This window comes from Mobula hypostoma, chromosome 3, assembly GCF_963921235.1.
Source record: "Mobula hypostoma chromosome 3, sMobHyp1.1, whole genome shotgun sequence".
NCBI lineage: Eukaryota > Metazoa > Chordata > Chondrichthyes > Myliobatiformes > Myliobatidae > Mobula > Mobula hypostoma.
The window spans coordinates 171,992,858-172,014,736 of record NC_086099.1 but is presented as its reverse complement, the minus strand read 5'-3'; the positions used below and the strand labels follow the sequence as shown (position 1 = coordinate 172,014,736).

The following is a 21,879-nucleotide window of genomic DNA, read 5'->3' as shown; positions in this document are numbered from 1 at the left end:
ACACAGGTACTCCTCAAGGATGTGTGCTGAACCCACTGTTCTACTCTCTCTACATTCATCACTCTGGCTAGGCACAGCTTAGACACCATCCATAAATTTGCTGATGACAACCAATGTTGATGTTAGAATCGCAGATAGTGACAAGGAGGTATACAGGAGTGAGAGAGATTGGTTGGTTGAGTGGTGTCAAAATAACAACCTTGCACACAATGTCATCAAGACCAAGGAATTGATTATGGACTTCAGGAAGGAGATGTTAGGAGATCTTGCACCAATCGTCATTGAAGAGTCAATGTTGGAAAGAGGAAGCAGCTTCAAGTTCCTGTAGAGTGTCTATCTTGGGCTCAACATGTAGATGTAATTACAAAAAAGCTTGCCAGCAGCTCTACTTCATTGGAGTTTGAGGAGATTTGGTCTGATGCCAAAGACTTGTCCAAGTTTCTACAGATACACAGTGGGGAGCATTCTGACTAGTTGCCTCACTGCTTGGTATGGAGGTTCCAATGCACACCATTGAAGGAGGCTGCAGACAGTTGTACTCTCAGCCAGCTGCATCAGGAGCACAACCCTCCCCACAACTTGAGGGGCAGTGCCTCAAGAAGGCAGTGTCCATGATTAAGGACCCTCTGCTCATACAACTATTAGAGAGGAGGCACAGGAGAAGACCCTCACTTAACTTCAACTTTTTAGGAGCAGCTTCTTTCCTTTTGCCATCAAATTTCTGAACTATCTATGATCCCATGAACACCACCACCTTCTTATTCCTCTTTTGCATTGTTCATTCATTTCTGTAACTTGGACTAGTCTTGGTCTTGCACTGTACTGCTACACAGAACAAAAAAATTCCTGACATACAGTATGTCAGTGATGATGATTCTGATTCCTACTTGACCCTACTATTGGCTACTGCTAATTGTCAATCAACTTTCAACTCACAACGAGTGGATTTGCATCTTTTAAATTCCTGTAAAGTAAAACTCACAAGCAAGCCCCGAGACCTACATTTCTTAAACTCTTCCCGTCTTGCGCCGTCCCAAGTCCTGTAAAGTGAATGTTGAATATTGGCTCTTGAAGATGTAGACTCAACTAGATGATGTGACTGAACGTCAGAATGAGAATCAAATATGGATGTCATTGATTGACTTGTATACTCACAAATTTTCTTTTTCATTTTTTTTTTAAACCATGACTTGTGCTTAACCTATCATACTAACACTGGAGTTTCAAGAAACCATAGATGCTGGAATCTAGAACAAGCCTGTCCTGGTGCAGAATTCTGACCTTGAAACATCAACAGTTCTTTTCCTCACATGGAGTTCCTCCAACAGATCGTTACATCAGCACTGTTATTGCACCCTTCAACAACTCCATCGCCAGTCAAGTTTTTCTCTGAAAATGGGAGCACTCCTAGCTGTTATGTTACCATTTGTCTTGAGTATTTCTTGACATTGTGCCAATGCCCAGTGGATGTTAGTGGGCTTACTGATCATAGAAGATCATAGCTGGCTTTGATGCAGTCCAAAAGCAGAACTGGAAGAACACTTTGGGCCAAAAAAAACATCTGTGGACCCAAAATGTTTAAATTGATTTGGTTGGAGACCCTGCATCAGGATTGAGATGGAACAGGAATATTTGCCATTATATAGCAGAATGTAGTGGTAGGTAGGGATGAGGTGGTTGATAGATGGAACCTGCTTTGAGGGGATAGTGAGTAGATAAAACAATGTGTGGGGAAATTACGGGTATTGAGGGAGGCTGGTAAGTGATGGGGAGGGGGATACTCGGCCGAGGACACACGATAGGAGGAGGGGATGTAAGAAATAAACGAAGTGAAGAAAGCTCTTTTCCATAGATGCTGCCTGGCCTACTGAGTTCCTTCATGGGGGGGTCTCTCTCTCTCATGTGCTCTCTCTCTCATTTCCAGCACCTGCAGATTGTCTCTTGTTTGTAGGTAGACATGTGAATGTATATCTGAGCAAAGTACCAGGGGTGCGAGTTACTTTAAATTTGAAACTATTAACTGTAATACTATTAATATGTAAGCTGCCCAAGTGGAATCAAGATATTCTTCCAGTTTACGTTTGGCTACTTGGCAATAGAGAAAGCTAAAGACAAAAGTTGGTGTGGGAGTGGGAAGGAGAATTAAAATCACATCAACTGGGAGCTCAAATGGTTGTTGTGGAGACAGCTTAACTGCTGTGCAAAATAATCACCTAGTGTATCCTTGACCTTTGCATTGTCGAGAAGGCCATACTGTGAGCATTGAATGCAATAGATCAGGTTGGAAGAGGAGCAGATTAAACTCTGCCTCACCTGGAAGGGTAGTTTATGTTTCGAAATGATGGTAAGTGGAATGCCACCCCCTTTTTCTCTCTCTCTACTCAAGATGTACCTTTCCTATTCCACAACTTCTAGAATGTCCTGTTTGGGAAATGAGGCTTCCCCTCTGCCACAGTTGATGAAGTTCTCACGTTTCCCATTGGTCTGCTTTGCACAACCCTCTCCCCAAGCAGGATGGCAGCAGAGTTCAATTGGTCCTTGCTTCTCACCATGCCAGCCTCCACATCCAACCATCCATCTTCCCTCTTCCCGTAACCTGCCACTCTCCCTTGCAACTGAAGGATGTGTAGTACCTGAACCCTCCCTTGATTCCTCCTGCCTATCATCCCTGTCCCATCCACCTATTACCATTTCACACTACCCCATGTACTACTATATGCTGTTCCCTGTCAGTCCTGAAGCAGGATCTTGACTCAGTATGTCAGCTTACAACTTTTGCCTCCACAGATGCTGCTTGACCTGTTGAGTTTTTTCCAGGATTCATTTTTGCTTAAGGTTCAGCATCTGCACTCTTCTGTCTTGATACAGAATACGCTGCTTCCATTTTTGAAAGGTTGTCGGGTAGTAGTTGGGGGTGGGGGGGCAGTGGGGAGGGAGGAAGCTGAATTACTTTCTGCTTTGTTTGGGACTGAGAGCAATGATCTGGCCCCTAACAAGCATCTGTTTTGAGTTCAATCAATTCACTGCGGACTTGATTAGGAAGATGAAGATTCGTGATTAAAAATAATTACTCCTATCGTTTGTTCTGTTTTGTAGTTCTTTGGCTTTGCATCAACAATTCTGTATGGCATTGGTGCCTGGCAGGCCTACAAGATGTGGCGTGGTCCTCAACCATCACGTAAGGAAGCTTTCAGATTCAAAAAAACATAAAAGCTCCTCCCCACCCCCCATGTACTCCCAATCTTCACTACCTTCTAATTTCACCATATTGTGTGGGGACTTGTTTTCTAAGGTAATGTCTCATTCAGGTGAGTAATTAGATGAGAGCCTGGATAACACATTATGGCAGGTGACTTAAACATGATGACTGTTACTAACTAGCTTATTTCCCAACTTCACTTAATACCCATAGAATGTCCTTTCCTTGTCGGCACTAGATGACATTCCATGGATGGAAATACTGCTTTGAACACGTAATGCAAGTGGCAGCCTTATCGTTTGTGTTGCCCTGAATTTCTTATGTTATTGTGCATGGACTTTTAAACCCTGTGGTAAATAATTATCAATAATGCAGTGGGAATATTTGCAAAATGTTTCTAATTTGGATGGACAAGGCATTCAAAAATATCCTATTAAGGAAAGTTGTCATGGAAGTGATTGGATTAATGAGATTGGAGATTTAATTATAACAGTTCTTATTGCCTACTTGTGGTTAGGCATGTAGCCAGGGCTTTGTAAATCAGAGGTAAGATATTTTCTTCAAACTAGGTATCAATGCATTTAAAATTTTCAGTTTAAAAGAAAATGCAAATAAATAGAAAATTTATACAAAAGATTGGGTAAATTGTTTGAAGTAAGGGGTTTGAATGCTAGGGAATAGAATACTTCTTTTCACTTCAGTTCAATGTAAACTAATTCCATTTCAGATGATGCAGACTGGAAACCTGATTTATTATGGTACAACACAATTTTCCTGAATGAGGATTTTTTTCTGACACCAATTATTTCACGCACCTGTTTTGCTAATGTGTTTACATTGACATAACTTCACAGAGCCTAAACTTCACGTGCTGTCAATTGCAGAGATTTGTACACCTGAATTTTAGGACTTAAAAAGATGGATTAATTATCCTTGTTTGAATATTATTGAGGTGACAGGAGGAAAACATTTAATTGAGCATAGGGGGAGAATATTGGGTTGGCCCAGGAAGGTGAAGACACAAAAGATACAAGGTATGTTAGCTTAATGATTGTAGTAATGGTGGGTGTTTTTCAACTGGAAACCTGTAACATGTGATCTAGCAATGGGGCTGCTGGGATCTTAGTTTGTAAGACTTTTGAGAATGTAGGTGGTAGACAATAGGAATTCACTGGAATCATAGCAAAGATTGTCTAGGGTTACAGTGGGACGTATATCAACTGGAAAATTCAGTGGAGTGGTGGCAGATGGAATTTAATCCAAACAAATGTGAGGTAATGCAACTTGGGAAGTCAAAATCTTGAAAGACATATAAATGGCAAGGAGCCAGGAGCTTGATATCCAGAGACACCTGCTCCCAGAGTGGCAATAAGGTAGTGAAAAATACATTTGATATTCTTGCCTTCAGATGCTAAGGAGTTGGGACATCATGTTGCATTTGTATAATTTGGGGAATCTTTTTACCTCAATGCAGCCTATTTGGGAGCAGCATCAGTGTCCATTTGATAATGTTGGCTGTCATCTTAGCTCCATTAATTATCAAATGTGTAAGATTTTCTGGTTTGAATGCAATTCTTGAAGGGTAGTCCAAACTCTAGTTTTTTTTAAATATATAGATATTCTATAAGAGATTTGAATTCTGAATAGAATTATATTTATATTTTTTGTTTCTTTGCAGCTGTTAATGTATAACTCAGAAGTTGGCAGCAAGCAGTTTTATCAGAAGTGTGCAGTCCAGACACTCGATTGTGCTTGACTTTGGATCTGAAGATTCATTTTGTAATAATTCTGCAAGAACATGCTTTATACTTAATATTGTCTTTTGTCTAAGTTAAATATATTATATTTTATAAATGAAGTTAGTTTGTATCAAAGACAACATGAATGAAAATATTTTGTATAACAGCTTAAAAATAAGTGCCTTCCTTTTGGTTTACTATAGAATTACCACATAGTCATTGTAGTCCAAGTGCAATTTGCTTATACAGTATGTAAAACTCAACCAATCCTTACAACCATTTAGTGTTCTTGCTCTAAGTGCCAGTAAAACGCCTCTTTGTACCCTTTTACTTTTGCCATGCTGGCAAAGTTTTTGATGTTTTGGGGCAGGAAATGTGTCTGAATGACTAGTTTCTGTATCTACATCTTTGTGAATGCTGACATATTGTGTGGAAAAATCAGTATTGGTTCGCTTTGTAAATAAAATGAATCCGGTGTGTACATGTTGTTGTATTTGCATCTTTTTCAAGCTCTTCCTCATCACTGGTTGATTTTATACTGAAAAAAGATGCCAAAATATTTGCAAGCCGATACAAACAACAAAACTAAAATACAGATGCAAGATATGACGAGACAAGAATACGGATGCTGGAATCTGGATGTAAAAACGTTGCTGGAGGAACTCGGCAGGTCAGGAGTATCTGTGGGAGGAAATGGATTGTCAGTGTTTTTAGGTTGTGAATTGTAATCTACACTAAAGGAGTAGAGGGGAGATGGCCAATGTAAAGAGGTGAGGGGTGGGCAATAGGTGGGTCCAGGTAGGGTGCAGATGGAGTCTGGTGAGGGAGAGATAGGTGGAAGTGATGAGGCTATGATAATGGGATCTTAACTATACTCCATAGCTCCTTAGCAGTCAGTAGCAATGTGTACACAATATTATGTTTTCCTCTTGTGCTGGTGAATGGTTAATTTTCAGTTTAAAGATAATACAGAAACTGGTAATGTGACATAAAATGGAACCTGTCTTATGGTCTTAAAAAGCCTGTTAAATTCATTGCTTTTATTAATAGCCTTCTCAAATTGTATTGTCACATCAAAGATACAAGTATAGCTGTAGATGTGTGTAGTCCAGTTCTTTCTTTCAAATCAAACTACATTGCCACATCCCTGTTTCTACTAAAGTGCATCTCTTGGCCCTTAAATTCACTATTCAAATATTTCTGCACCTTTCACCACCTCTGTCTCCTCAAATCTGCTGCTATTTGGATTATGTATTAAATACCTCAATTTTGTGTCACCTGAAAATTTTTAAAAAATGTGTCACAAGGTTTAACACCAAAACTAGCATTGGTCTGATAACTAATCCCAGGGAACACAACTATAAAACTGTCTTCCTGACTGAAAAGGAACAAGTCAATATGAAGGGAAAGCACTGCCCATTCTGGAAATACTGGGTATGGTATGTGGCATCTGGCAAGTGAAATATTATGTTACTCCTCTCTGCACCATGTGGTGCATTGGGTGGCAACTTTGCCATGGCTTTAGCATGTTCGCCTTTTTTTTTACAAGGCTGGGTTGCTAGCTGGATGGTCAAACCCAGCACAAGATGGAAAGCGTGCAAAGAACTGGCTGGATTTGAACCAGTGGCTGCTCCCCTCTAAGTCTGGTCTGATACCCCTGGCCAGCCTGGCAAGAAAACCAAACAAAAAATTCAATGCTCAGGAAAGTGCAGCTTCTGTGAGCTTATGCTCATCCTTCTAGTTTTTAATGTATAAATCACTATTACAACATGCCAGATAGTGTCAGTTTCATATAAATTTGACATTTGTAATTGTTTTTGTTTTTAAGGGCATCAAGGTAGCTGCTGTCTATGATTCCATATCCTTTTTGGGTTGACATCTCCAAAGATTTTCTAGCTGTAGGAGTTTTTCAGTGCTGAATGACCAACCTGATTTTATGGTTTGCACTCCAGCCAAGAAAATCAGCCTCCCATCTACTGTGCCAAGCCACCTAGTTTAAAAAAAATGTTTTGCTGCAAACAGCATATGCTCTGAACTGTACAGAATAGACCCTATCTGCTCAATTTCTCCTCATTCAATCAATACACCATTCCAGAAATGTGAACTTTGGCTCAACTTTCACTTTGCAATACTGTTTTTCTCAATTTGAGGCCCACCTTGGGTCAGGGTTGAACATGGATATTGCCTCCTAGCTGTCTACATGATGACACAAGCCAAGGCAGTACGATATGGAGAGCAAGCTTGTTGCCCATGAAGAAGGATCTCCCTCTCCACGCACTTGATGAATCCAAAGGAACAGCAGGGACCGATAGATTCCAGAACCGTGCATAACATTTCAGATCCAGGCTCACCGGGGCCATGTACAATTGACATCTATACTCTTGCACTCAAATTCCAGTGCATTAAAATTCAACATTGTTTTCTGTCCTAATTAGGACGTATAAAGTGATGCTTTAAAATACTAACACCTCAATCTCTCACCATAAAAACACATATGTTTTATTTTGCCCAGAAGAGAATTTGGGGTACAGAACAATCAATCAGAAGTGGCAGGAGCCTTCGGAACGCCGATGCGGCAGGATACTCAAGTATAAGTCCATAGCTTCCTCAAAGCGGCCACACAAGTGGACAAGGTGGTAAAGGTGACATATAGTTTATCTTCCTTCATTAGGACAGTACAGAGTTAGCAAGTCAGTTTCAGCTTAAAACTTTTGCTGGCCCACATTTGGAGTATTATGTGCAGTTCTGGTCACACTACAGGAAAGATGTGGAAACACTGGAGGTGATGCAGAAGAGGCTCGTCAGAATGTCGCCTGGATTTGAGAGTACTGGCTGTAAAGTTTGCCAAACTTGCATTGTTAAAGGCTGAGGAGGAGACTTGGAAATGTATGAAATTGAGAGGCATATATCAGTCTTTTTCCTATTTTGTTGGAAATGTATACTAGAGGAATATGGACCATGTGTTTTCTTGGATTAGATTGGCATCATGATCAGTACAAACATATTGGGCTGAAGGGCCAATTCTTGTGTTGTACTGTTGTATGCAAAAAGGTTAAATGTTGTATCTCCAACAGAAGCACCGGAAATTGCCAATCAGAAATGAAAAAGGTTCTGGAACAGCAGTAACTGGCCCCTTCACAACACGAAGGGAAGTGTAGGGAAATATTTGGTTCACTCCACTCAATATTTATCCCTCAGCTAATTTACTTTCATTTTGCTGCTCTCTAATATCACATGATTAATTTTATTAATGGTTTTTGTCATCTCAAATTATCTACTTTCTGCTGTTCAGGCACTGAATTTCTTGGTTACCTTTAGAATCTCTGCCCTGTCTTTGCGACATTTCTGACCATTGAATCCAATGGGGTTTTATGGCCTCACACACAGTCTCTACTCAGGCTGGACTGCTTCACTCTGCAGTCTTAACACTCGCGGTAAATAGCAGTTCTGCTTGCGGATGAAAGCTACTGTCCTGTTGCTTTTGCAAAGCATCCTCCAAGAAATGACTATATTCCCTACACCTAATTTCTGTACATACTTCAGAGAGAAAGTCAGAGTTGGCTCTTTGCACAGGCTATCTAATTATTCCCACCTGCCTTGTTACCCTGTGACATAACAACAAAAAGTAGTGCAATTTCACACAGTTTAATTTATTTCAATTACAGAAGTACAAATAAACAAGTGAAATAAAAATACATATGACTATAGTCAAAATACAAATTTATTTTAAAAATCACATATGACTCATTGGAATTTACGTGGACCCAATAACCTTGCACCTGTCAATACCAAAGAGCAGTGTTTTGGGTTCAGTTAAGACATTTCGCATTCTGGCCATTTATATTTTACAATAAAGGCAGTGGAGAATGTGCAGAAATAAACATCTAAATACACTGTTTCACTATTACAGATTTCTTAGTCCTATAAAGAGCATACTGAAGTAGTGTGATTTTAACCAGTTTCACTATAAAGTGAGCAACTAAATATATTGACACTTAGATCTAATTGTTAACAATTATAAACTGGAGTAGAACCTATATCAATCAATTAATCTGTTAATACACTGCAATGTCAAAGTAAATAGGAGAATATTTGTAGAATTAAGATGACTCACTGCTGTAGATTTCTTTCTACCTTATTGAAATATTATTTACATCTTATTTGATGCACAAGCAAATAATTTTAGTAAAGAACAATTGCCTCAAAAAAGTTAGTAAATGTTACTTGGACAATTACTGTCTCAACAGCTCTTTACATACAATCCAAATATCCAATTATGTAATCAATATCCTGACATCAGTTGTCCAGACGTGGGTGAAACAATTGCTATTAAGCAAAGTTAATCAATTATATAAAAGGCATTAAAATTAAACATGTCTTGCAATCATTCTCCATTAAAATTAAATTCTTTTTCCTATTTACCTGCTGAGCTCCCAATGTTATGAGCCAATACCAATTTTAACCCAAACTTGAAGGTGGAAGAAACACTGATTCAAAAGAACTACAGCCATGGAGTAGTCCAATCATTAGTTACAGCATTACCTTATTGACTGTCTGCATGGAATAACTATATCTTGTTTTTACTAGCCACAACACAGCAGCGTTTTAACTCACATTCACCCTGAAGCCAAAGACAGGTTGGTCTTACACTTTTCCCTGTTGTCACAGTTTCTCTCCAACTCTTTGCATTGAAGGCCTGAATAGTCAGATCGGAGACAATTTGTACTCGACTTCAACAGAGGGGGAAAAAATTCCAGCTGATCTAAGACCCCTTTCCAAGAGGATGTCACAGTCTAGGGGAGCAGGTACACAAGCAAGGAAAGTTGTAAATCCATAATTTTGTGTGTTTCAGGGAGATAGCTAAAAATCAACAAGCAGAAAAGACTCCGGGATCTGTTTGAGCACATGTTTAGCAAACCACACAGCCCTTGAATAAAAAATTATTTGAATGTAGCCAGAGTGGTACTAAATAGAAATGTATCTGCTAAAGATCAGAGAGTCTTTATACAGTCTTTCAATACTGTTGGACATTGTGGTCATGCTCCAAATCAGTACAATCTACATCCACTGTTAGTCACTCTTTACATTGACAGAAATACATGTTTATCTTTCTCACATCAGCATAAAATATTTTAATACAAATTGATAAAAGCGTGCTAGATCTCACTTAGACATAATTTGTCCCTTCCACCTGGAACTTGACATGTATCAATTTGCAAATGGGGCGGCTAGACTAACATTAATATTCTTAATTTTTCTGCAAGTGTAATCAGACTCTCAAAGGTGGTGGTCTAAAAGATCAACGTCTCTTTGCTCAACATGACTAACAAGTGTTCAGCCACAGACACATTTACATCTACAGTAGAAAGGAAGTCAATTTTCTGTGCTGACTGCTGGAGGAAAAAAACCACAAGCCTCATTGTCCATTTCTTTATTTCCTTATACCTCTGCATCACATCTCTCACACCAACTCCCTTTGCCATTAAGCTACATTAAGGGGTAGTTTACTGAAGCCTGTAAATTAAACAAGGCAATTCATCTTTGCAATGTGGAAAGTGAAGGAAGCTCTCAGAGGAAATCCATATGTTCAGAGAGAATGCACAAACTCTATACACACAGCACTTTATGTAAAGCTCAAGCCTTGGTCCCTTGAACTGTGAAGCAGAAGCAGTAACTGCCGCACCATAGTGCTGAAAATTAATCAAATATTTCTCAGACACTCAGATTTTAGAACATGCACTTTCCTAAAGACAAAGAAAGCCCCACCCCACTAGAAATTCGCTGCTGCCATATTCATGAAAATGCTAAACATTTTTAATCTTACTGAATACTCATGTTTCTTCAGATTCTTTTTACATTCAATGTAAAAATGCAGGTTTTTTTTATTCTACCCTTGGTTTAAAAGACAGGTGGACAGGCACATACCAAGGAGGCACTCATATTGCTTTTCTTTACAACCTACTCTGAATGGTTGATAGATGGTCAAACTCAATATCAAGAGAGTAGAACAGAAATAAATTTAACAAATTTCATTTTATTACCCTGCAAGATTTAAGGTAATTATATAGTCAGAGAGCTTTATTGTGGAGATTTAAATAGTGAAAAGGACCAAGTTCATTTTGCAAAGTAGCAAAAAAATGCCTAGGTAAGTAATTATTTTTGCACAGCTGATAACAGGTTACTATAGAGAAAAAAAAAGACAAATTTTGGTAGATATCATGTAATAATCAGAAATACAGAGAACCACATATTTATTACCAGTAACTGCCTGGAGTTTTGCAAGTCTACAGCATTAATTAAAAAACACACTTAGTAAAGACTTGATCTTCATATCAGTTTATAAACATTTTTCTGTAAATAGTTTGTAAATGTCTACCTTGATTAAAACATAGTACTAAAAGCATTCATCATTTAACTTCATTTCTGATTAATAGCACATTTTCTATTAAGTTTGAAGAACATACTGACACGTGCTAAATTGATGCTATTAAGCACATCTTAAAACATACAAATTTTAAAAATTGATAAAAGCAGTATGTTCTAGTTTTCCCAACTACGTTCTCTATATAGGTTAGTGACAGGCTACCTGGTCACCCATAAGCTTTCAATAATAAATGAGTAAATATTTTAAATTTGAAGAGTGATACATGTTCAATCTGAATCCTCTGCAGATCAGCCTAGGAGGACATAATAACAAATTCATATACAAATAAGCTGCAATGCACCTAAAGGTGGTGGCTCGTTAATAAAGACAACCTAAAATTGCCTTAACTTACTTCATAAAAACTAGTGTTCAACCACCAATAATTTTTTCTTTGAAGATTTTCCATGCATTTTCAGCTATGTGGAAAGTGTTTGCACAGCACTGTAACGTAATGATGGTACTTAAAAGCTTCATGTTAAAAATCAGACTGGCTAGTATTCTCAAAAAAATTATACTAATATAACCAATTCATTTGCAGGAACAATCTCAATTGATATAGCACTGCTCTAGTTGGCTAATTAGAAACAAATGTTTGACTATTAAAGAGCTTTCAATGGTGATATTTAATAAGGACAAAGTTTCTTGTACTGGTAATGCAGTGGACAAACTATCCTGGAATAATAAAATCCCAGACCTTTTTTTCTTCATATTGCTGCAGTCCTTTAAGAATCACATAAATTATCAGAAATATTTCAGTTGTCCAGTCGTAGACTTCAACTGAATACAAGATAAAGCAGGTACTTAAATATTGTTCAAGCAATTTGAGTAAATTATGTAAAGAATTCAGTGAAAATTAGTGTACTTGTGTTGCCATTTTGCTTTAAACAATTATAAACAAGATTATTTTTAATATAACAAGATTGATTTAAACAATTAAAGGCACAATAAGCAAGTTATGATGTCATTTAAATCCAAGTTTCCATAAACAAAATGTAAATTCTTCATAATAGGGAAAAGCTTCAGACCAAGAAACACCAACATTACCACAGATTACCAAGTTCATTAATCTCATCCCATCTGCCTACACTGCAGCCTATTAATTATATACATGAAGGAAATGTGCTTAAATGAGAGACAGCACTTTGTCTCATGAGTTCGACTCACAACTAGAAAATGAAACACCTGACATTTAGGCCAAAGAAGATAAGAGATCTTTGAACAGTTTATTTTTGTGGATCAAGTCCAAGTATTTAAAATACACACACATACAAAACAGGTAAGTTATTTATTTTAAAAAACCGAGGTTTGCCTCTGTAGCTCAGACAGTTGCAGGCTCATTCAATGGCTCTGTCTCTCCTTTGACATTTTCAGAGCTTCTTTTTGTTGTATCAGTTGGTCCCGTTTCTTTTCTGCTGGTGGACCATTTCTCTTCTATCAAATACAGCACAACATCCACTATGAAGGCAAAAGAAGCCAGGAATCCAAATGCCTGAAAAGTAAACGCAAACAAAGCTGTTCTCATGAAGCCATAAACTAGACAAATAATCAGTTGGAAAATATCCTCAAAACGTTAGAGCCAGCTCTCTACAAAAAACAATTCCTCAGCTCTTTCCTTAACATACTGCAATGTTCTTCTCTCCCTCAAGTATCTATTCACTTTTGAAAGCAAAATTAAATCTGATTACATCAGCACTCATTCAGTAAGTGAACTCCAGAATCATTGCCATTTGTTGAGTCAAAAAAACTATTCCCCATATCCTCTGATGATTTTGAACATTCATTTCAATTTCTAACCATTTTTCAAAATTCTCTCCTCTAATAACATTTGCTCCAACTGCATCTATACAATACTGACACTTTATATTTCTCAGCATGTTCAGTTCAAGCTAGTTTACATTATTTCTTCATCAAAACAGATCTAACAAATAGCTTGGTACAGGACTCAACTGAGGCTTGCCTCCTTGGCACGGGTAGCTCAAACCTTACCCAAACACAAGAGGTTCTGCAGATGCTGAAAATCCAGAGGAAGACGCTCAAAATGCTGGAGGAACTATGCAGATCAGGCAGCATGCATAAACAGGAATAAATAGTTGATGTGTTGGACTGAGACCCTTCAGTCTCTGCCTCCAGCATTTTCTGTGTGTTGCTCTCAAATCTTACCTTCTCACTGGCTCAGTGAGATACCTGTGGAGGTATGAACACTGCAAGCAACTTGGCCTGATTGCTCGGAGGAGGGACAGACACCAATCACAATGTAAGGCTGAACTTTTGGTTTGGCTGGCTTGGCCAAATACAAGGTCTAGACCAAGTTCTGGGTGCGGGTGGGGGGGGGGGGGAAGAGAGAGAGGCAGGGTGGAGACACGTCTCTACCAAAGGAGATGTAAGGTGCTCCATCCCTCCACTAGCCTGCTGGTCATTCTTCGGCAATGCGTAGTACCTGCTTAGCCCCCTGGTCAGGGTTATATGAAGCCATGGGAGCAGGTGGTGGATGGTCGTATGAGCAGCCTGTACATATGACAAATCCTGACTATGTGACCAGGCACACAATCTCTGAAGAGTACTGTTAATGGCTGGGGTCACCCATCTCATAAAGACAGTGCCCATAAGGCAGCAATAGCAAACCACTTCTGTAGAAAAATGTGCTAAGAGTAATCACGGTCATGGAAAGACCCTGATTGCCCATGTCATATGACATGGCACATGATGAACGAGACCACACTCTACCCTAGGAAACTGAATTGCAGGGCAAGACACAGTTTGTTTCTTAAGCTTAGCCTAGCTGATAGTAATTTAGGAAATCAGCCTCTGCCAATGCTCCTGGCTAGGTAGATATCAAAATTAAATGATTTTCACAGCCTCCAATGTCTGTAAACCATACTTCAAGAAATAATTTTCATACAGCAGGAAACAGTACAGCCAAGTTGCATATAGTAAATAACAGGCAACTCATTTGGTTTTGTTACGTCAATTAAGAAAAAGGCTTTGGCTAGGAAACAAACCAAAACTTATTAATTGTTTAAGACAGAACTATTTGAGGGGATAAACTACCATCTTTTAATGACTAGCATGAAAGATAAGTAACACCTAGATTTTTGTGCTCAAGAATCTGGAGTGGGTCTTGGACCAACAACCTCCTGGGAGGAAGCTTGTTACCCAAAGAGCTGATACAGAAACTAAATCACTTAGGGGGCTTCCAAAGCTCCTGGAATTGCTTCTTGATTACAATTCAATTACTTACATGACAGCATAAGGAGGATTTAAAAAAATGGCAAAAAATAAATCTTACCACAGCAGCTTTCTCCACATCAGATCCTCCATTCCTGGCTGCAAACACAATTGAGGCAATCACGAAAAACAGCGCTATCGCAGCAGTATAATACAAGTCCTGTTGAGGAAAAATTATACCAAGTGAGTTCCAATTCCTTAATCAGTCAGTGTTTTATCAAAATGAGGCTGTGCAAAAGCTTTAGAAAAATCAAGGAATTAGACAAGACTATTAAAGATGACTGACAACTATCGGGTAGTGGACGCAGTATGGACTTAACTAATGCTTTCAGTTAGGTCCCTCATGGTAGGCTCATCTAGAAGATTAAGGCACATGGGATCCACAGAGACTTGGTAGACAGGATTCAAAATTAGCTTAGCCACAAAAACACAGACGGAAGTGATGGAAAGATGTCATTCTGACTGGAGTTCTGTTGTTTTTAATATGTAAATGATTTGGACAAAAGTCAAAGTGGGTCAATTAAGACCATAAGACATAGGAACAGAATTAGGCTATTTGGCCCATTGAGTCAGCTCCACCATTTCATCATGGCTGATTTAGTATCCTTTTCGAACCCATTCTTCTGCCTTCTTCCTGTAACCTTTGATGCCCTTACTAATCAAGAACTTATCAACATCCAACCCAATGCCTCCATCATCTTCTGTAGCAATAAACTCCACAGATTTACCACCCTCTGCCAAAGAAAATCTTCATCTCTGTTCTAAAGGAATGTCCCTTTATTCTGAGTCTGTGCCCTCTGGTTGTAAACTCCCTCACTACAGGACACATCCACTCTATAGAGGCCTTTCAATATTTGGTAGGGGTTTCAATGAGATCCCCCCCCCTTATTCTTTTAAAACTCCAGTGAGTACAGGGCCAGAATATCAAATGCCCTTCATAATGTTGAGGCTTAATATAGCATTGGTGAGGTTTCATTCGGAGAACTGTGAGCAGTTTTGGGCCCAAAGAGAGGACTTGCTGACATTGGAGAGGTTCAAAGGAGGTTCACGAAAATGATTCCGGGATTGAAAAGTTTGTCATATGAAGAGTGTTTGATGGCTCTGGGCCTGAACTCACTGGAATTCAGAAGAATGAGGGGTGACCTCACTGAAACCTATCCAATGTTGAAACACCTCTATAGAGTGGATGTGGAAAGGATGTTTCCTATGATGGGGGGGGGGGTCTAAAATCAGAGGACACAGCCTCAGAACAGAGGGGTGACCTTTTAGAACAGAGGTGAGGAGGAATTTCTTTAACTAGAGTGAGGTGAATTGTTGACACAGACCGCCGTGGAAGTCAAGACATTGGGTATACTTAATACAGAAGTAAATAGATTCTTGACTGGTCAGGGCATGAAGGGATACGGGGAGAAGGCAGGAGATTGGGGCTGAGAGGGAAAATGGATCAGTCATGATGAAATGGTGGAGCAGACTTGATATATCAGAGTAACTCTGCTCCGATATCTTATGGTCTTATATGTAAGATTTTCATTCCCAAGATCATTCCTGTGAACATCCTCTGGACCCTCTCCAATGACATCACATCTTATCTTAGATAAGAGCCCAAAACTGCTCACAGTACTCTGTGTGGTCTGACCAATCCCTTATAGTGCTTCTGAATGACATCTTTGCTTTTGTATTCTAGTCCTCTCAAAGTAAATGGTAACATTACATTTGCTTTCCTCACCATCAACCCAACCTGCAAGTTACTCTTTAAGGAATCCTGCACAAGGACTCCAAAGTCCCTTTGTATCTCTGACTTCTGAATTTTCTTCCCACTTAGAAAATAGTCTGTGCGTTTACTCCTCCCACCAGAGTGCACTTTCCTACGTCATATTCCAAACAAGTCCACAGATGACAAACATTGGTGGAGTTGTTGATCGTGAGAAAGGTAGTCAAAAGATTGAGCAAGACATAGTCCAGCTGGAAATATGGGTACAGAAATGACAGATAGAATTTAAAGTTTAATCCAGATATGTGACATACTACATTTTAGGAGGACAAATGCACAAGTAAATGGCAGGACCTTTAGGAGCATGAAATGCTGAGGGAACTTGGGTGCAAGTCCATATCTCACTGAAAGTGGCAAATCAGGTCAAAAAGAAGGCAAAGGCAGCAATATGCATTGGTCTACATTGGTTGGGGTGTTGAGTATAAAAGCCAGAAAGTTATGTTGCAACTGTATGAAGTTCTTTAGTTAGGTTGTATTTGGGATATTGAATGCAGTTCTGATCACACATTGCAGGAAGGGTGTGAGACTTTAGAAAGAATGCAGAAGAGCTTCACAGGGATGTTGCCTGGATTAGAGAGCATTATTCATGTGGATAAGTTAGAGGGATTTCGACTGTTTCCCCTGGAGGTTGCAGGGCAAATGTAACACAAATATGTAAAACAATGAGATGCATATATAGGGAGGAGAATCAGTCACTTTCATAGGGCACAGTTATCTTACAGGACATAGATTTAAGGTGAAAAGGGGAAAGTTTGAGACAATTAATTTTTTTTAAATGGAATAGTAGCTGTCTGGAACGTACTGTCAGGGGACATGTTGGAGACAGATTCCTTTAATCGCCTTTTGTCTGAACAATTAAGTTTGTCCATTTAAAATTGATGGAACTATGAAAAATATTTTGTGTAACTGACGCAGAGCTATTTTGTAACATTTCAAAGCAAATTATTCAGATTTTCCACCCACACATTAATTACAAGAACGTACTGGTTTCCCCAGAACTCCTCCTATTTCTGACCAACACTTTGGTGCTTCACAAAATCATTTAAAAATACTCTGGTAGTCTTTTTTCACATGTATGTCAACATAGTTCTATCTCCATTAACAGAGTCTCTTTCAAAGGGTGCAGTTATCCTACAAGGCATAGCTTTAAGGTGAGAGTTGGAAGGTTTGCAGAATTTCTATACCAAAGTACATATCTGACATCCTGACCCAAATGAAGAGAAATTTACTTCAATCAAATGCCTCTGTCATCTGCATCAACCAAATATTCCATTTCCCCTTCAAATCCACCTTTGTAAATTCTGGATATTACAACCCACAAAAGCTCCTGTTTTCCAGACCTAGAGTAGCCTCACTGGGAAACTGGAAGCCGATTTCATGCTTCATCAGTATTAGTTCAGCAAGTTACTCCAGTTAGTTTTCTCTTTCCAGAGTTAGCCCAAAATTAGGTGGTGAATTGGCAACATGCAAGGATTAAGGGATGAGCACTCCAGTTTATCCTGGCTCTTCAGGAATTTAACTATGAAAAAGCAAACAGCTCCAATTTACATCATAAAAGAATCTCAAGCATTGCAAGACTGGCTCCTGAGTTTTTGCTTGGTAAAGGGACCCCAAAACAGCTAGTAGGTTGTCTTGTTCATACAAGGGGTTTAAATAATTTTTTGGGTGGACGCCATCAGTGCCTGAGGCTTTTAATGCTTCTGTTGGCCATTGGACATATTGATGTCATCTACACCAAATATTCAGATTGAATCTTCTTGGAAGCAAATGATTTATCATTTTCCATTTCTTACTTTTAGATCTTTCCACCTTAAGATATTCCACAAAGTTTAATGGATTATTTCTGAAGTGGTTGTATACAGTAACCACCTGTTCACCAATTAGATTCTGCTCATTCCCATTTTATTCAATCCCTCAAATCCTTTAACCTGCATTACAGGTGAACCATTGCATATTCAATATTGCACCTTAAACCAAAAAAAGGCACAAGTTTATCTTTTTGGCAAGGATAATAAAAGCAAGTTCACTCCGTGGCCAAATGAATTTTTAATTTTTTCTTCCTCAAGAAGAATCTTCAAAAATTGTTTCATATTTTCTTCTGGCATTATTTGTTATAAAGAAATAAGCTGTCGGCTCCTTTCCCAAATAATATAAGAGAAAATGCTAAAGACTGTAGACTTTCAGAATTTCTAGCAATCAGCAACCAACCACTCAGCTTAACAAATCCAATGAATATTTTAACTGGTTGAGGAAACAAGCAGGAGAAGGATATGGGAAGAAGATGAAAGCATTTTACATCTTAGAACTGAAAATGAATCCTCCAAACCCGGCTTTCATAAATTACAAATCTTGCCAAGGTCCAGCAGACCATGACACTGAATCATAACGACTACTATTTCTGCAACTGACTGTGAGACTATTTTTTTCTAAATTAGAATTAGCACATACAGTCAAGGAGGAACTGCATTATCAATTTACTTTGAGCAGTAGAAAAAGCATCAAAGAAATCAAAACAATGCAGCATCTGGATGAATTAAATGAACATGATTATTTCATAATGATTTCAGTATGAAAAGGAACTATTCAACTTACTACAAACGGAAAGATTCGGATCATTAGATTTCTGATTATTCCTGACTTATAAAGGGCAAATTAAATGAATTTAAAATGCCATTCTGTTGTTGGGGATCACAGTTCAATGAAGTTGGTTACTGCTAATGCAAATAGTAGCATCCAGTCACAAAGAAAGATTTTTTAAAAAACCCTGTGGTAGTGGAGGGTAAAGATACAGGACATTACCCCTCAGGAATTAAATGTTATAAAAAGTGACCAGATCAATACACAGTTCCTCTTTGTTCATTCTGCTAGTAACCCACATGTTCAAATGAACAGGTGCACTTACTGCTGCAGTTTTTTCAGAACCAGAAACTTCACTGAAAAAAACCCCTACAAATTTCAAGTCCTTCAGTTCGTGCACATCGCGTTAGCTCTACAAACAGCAGAAAACCCAAATTGGCACCCTTTGTTGAACTTCCCTATAGTTCCACCCCTCACTGGTTCCATGTGCTCATCGTCACTCCACCCACTGCCTACCAGCCACTTTCGCTACCTTTCCCCCTCCACTTCACCATCTGCTTCTAATTTGCTAATATGTTTTGTTGTTCTTTTTCAGTTTAGGTTCCCACCTATTGGCTATCAACTTATCTCAGCACTACCGCATCCATCACCCCAAACTGGCTGCATCTCACCATTAGCCCTACCCACCCAGTTGCACCCATCACTTAGCAGCCTGTCTTACTCCTCCCTCTCACTGCCTTCCTCACCCTCACTGTCAATGTGATCCATCTGTAGTGATATTCCCTAACGAGCTGTAAAATTATCAACTGGCCCATCACTAGTTTGGACAGAGTCAGGGTAAATAATTTAAAGGCAAAATACTGCAGATGCTGGAAATATTAAATAAAGTTATGAAACACTTGAAACATTCAGCAGGACAGACAGCATCTGTGGAGGGAAACAGAGATAATATTCAAAGTGGATAGTAATTTTGACGAAGAGTCATCAACCCAAATGTTTTCTCACTCTCCAAAAATGTTAGCTGACTTGTGAACTATTTCCAATATTTGCTTCCAACCCATCCTAATGAAACCTGAAAAAATATATGTTATATCTCGCTAACTTGATTGAGAATAATTATCTACATGCTGGTCAGAACGGGCTAATCTCTTAGGAGTTTGAAAATAAATATTAATTCATGTAGTACGAAAACTGTCTCTGGTTCATTTTGAAGCCATTGTAGTTCAATGACTAACTGCAGAAAATAAATGCCTGAATGGTACTGAATCATCCTAGGCACATTGCAAACAGGCTCATCTACAATGGTGCAAATGGAGTGGAATTCTCATGTCCACAGAAAATACACTACTGGGTAAAGGAAAAATATTAGGGAGTGGTATTTTCAACATTTGGAAATCCTGCGAGTAAAATGTTGCTGTACTTCAGTTCTGAAACAAATTAAAGGTTGCCAGTAAGCCGAGAAGGTATCAGTTGGAGGAGAACTTAGAATTACTTTCAATTTTTTTTTACATATAAAAGTAGATTTGGCAGCTTTCAGCAAATGTTATGAAGAATTGCAAGGAATTAGCAATAGCTCCAGAAAATAAACTTCAAACAGTGAATCTTTTAAGCAAGTATTGTCCTTGAACATCAGGAGGATGGTTGGAATTTCAGGGCATGAATGCAATGGAATATCTAGATTTTTAAACATAGCATGATCAGAATCAGGTTTCCTATCACCGGCATACATTGTGAAATTTGATCATAGTCCTCTTGAAATGAGTGTCAGAGCCTTTTTGTATTGTTCAAAATTTACACAAAGTTGAAACTGCTACTTTTATGTAAAATTAGCAACTTATCTTGACTGTCGCTCATCTTCGCACAAAACAAAAGGCAACTTGTCCTACAAATTTCAGTTCCATTCTTTGATTAGCAAAATAATCCATATCTACATGTATACAGTAAATAACAGTTGCACCAAACAAATGCTGGCAAATAAACTTCAGCAACCCTTGCCATTCAATTATATCATCACTGTTGGTATTTTAGAACAGCACACTGATGGGGAAACTTAATAGACTGAATCTGCTTAAGTTAACTCAATCCTTCACCTATCATAATCTACATGTACTAACGTAGAACAGAATGGAACACAACTGTTCAGTCTGCCAATTCCGGAGCCTAGTTATGAGGAAACATGGATGCCTCTGCAGGTAAAATAACAAAGCCCTGAACTTGGATTGGCCTGACAGACATCATGCCTGGGAGTTCTATGAGTGTGTAAAGTTCTGAAAGAAGGGATAAATGAATAACATTCCAATGAATAAAAATTAAGGCAAACTTATGGCATAGTCTTGGCTATTTTCTCAATTAGTTTTGTTCTTTAAGAGTTGTCCCAAATAAGAGGTGGCCCTGATTAACCAGAACTCACCACATATAGTGCTTCTTTACAGCTCAGCTCTAGTGATGCGAGATATGGAACACTAACAAATAACATTCAACATAACCCCCTGAGGCAGCACTTAACCATAAAATAGCACAGCACATTCAAAGGCCATTTGTCTTGTGAAGTTTGAGTCACTTCTTTATTTTGCAGGTGCAATTCAATTTGATCTTTTCACATTCTTTACCTCCACTGCGTCCCTGTCCCACGTTTAACTTTTGTAAAAATCAAAAACCATTCTGAAGCTGCTTCTACCCCCCTTCGATTATCCAATAACTACACATTTTTCATAACGTGATTAGTTATGTCATCACAGTTGTTCATGCCCCTCAATTTCATTGTAACTTCCTTAATACATTTTACAATAATCAGTTAAAGTTTACACATGGTTACATTACGCATTTTAAAAACAATGCATGTACATTATTACTCTTGTACAACCAATATGTTTGATTTTAAAAGACCAAAGTCTTTTTAAAAAGTAAACAAAAGATATCCTCTGTTATATGATATTGTGATACC

The 21,879-nt window shown here is 38.5% G+C and overlaps 2 protein-coding genes across 6 annotated transcripts in view; one reads left to right on the top strand and one right to left on the bottom strand.

Annotated features, from left to right (window-relative positions):
* Positions 1-5,413, top strand: part of cmtm7 (CKLF-like MARVEL transmembrane domain containing 7) — a 39,125-nt gene extending 33,712 nt beyond the window's left edge. For both annotated transcript variants that reach the window (XM_063042368.1, XM_063042367.1), the window contains exons 4-5: positions 3,097-3,178; positions 4,878-5,413. In XM_063042368.1, the coding sequence (XP_062898438.1) occupies positions 3,097-3,178; positions 4,878-4,891 (96 nt within the window). In that variant the 3' untranslated portion in view covers positions 4,892-5,413. The remainder of the gene's footprint in view (positions 1-3,096; positions 3,179-4,877) is intronic.
* Positions 5,414-8,572: 3,159 nt separating this feature from the next.
* LOC134344389 (CKLF-like MARVEL transmembrane domain-containing protein 6) overlaps positions 8,573-21,879 on the bottom strand; it is a 73,509-nt gene continuing 60,202 nt past the window's right edge. For all 4 annotated transcript variants that reach the window (XM_063044096.1, XM_063044098.1, XM_063044095.1 and 1 more), the window contains exons 4-5: positions 14,649-14,747; positions 8,573-12,851 (exon numbers count right to left, since the gene is read on the bottom strand). In XM_063044096.1, coding sequence (XP_062900166.1) covers positions 12,681-12,851; positions 14,649-14,747 — 270 coding nt within the window. In that variant the 3' untranslated portion in view covers positions 8,573-12,680. The remainder of the gene's footprint in view (positions 12,852-14,648; positions 14,748-21,879) is intronic.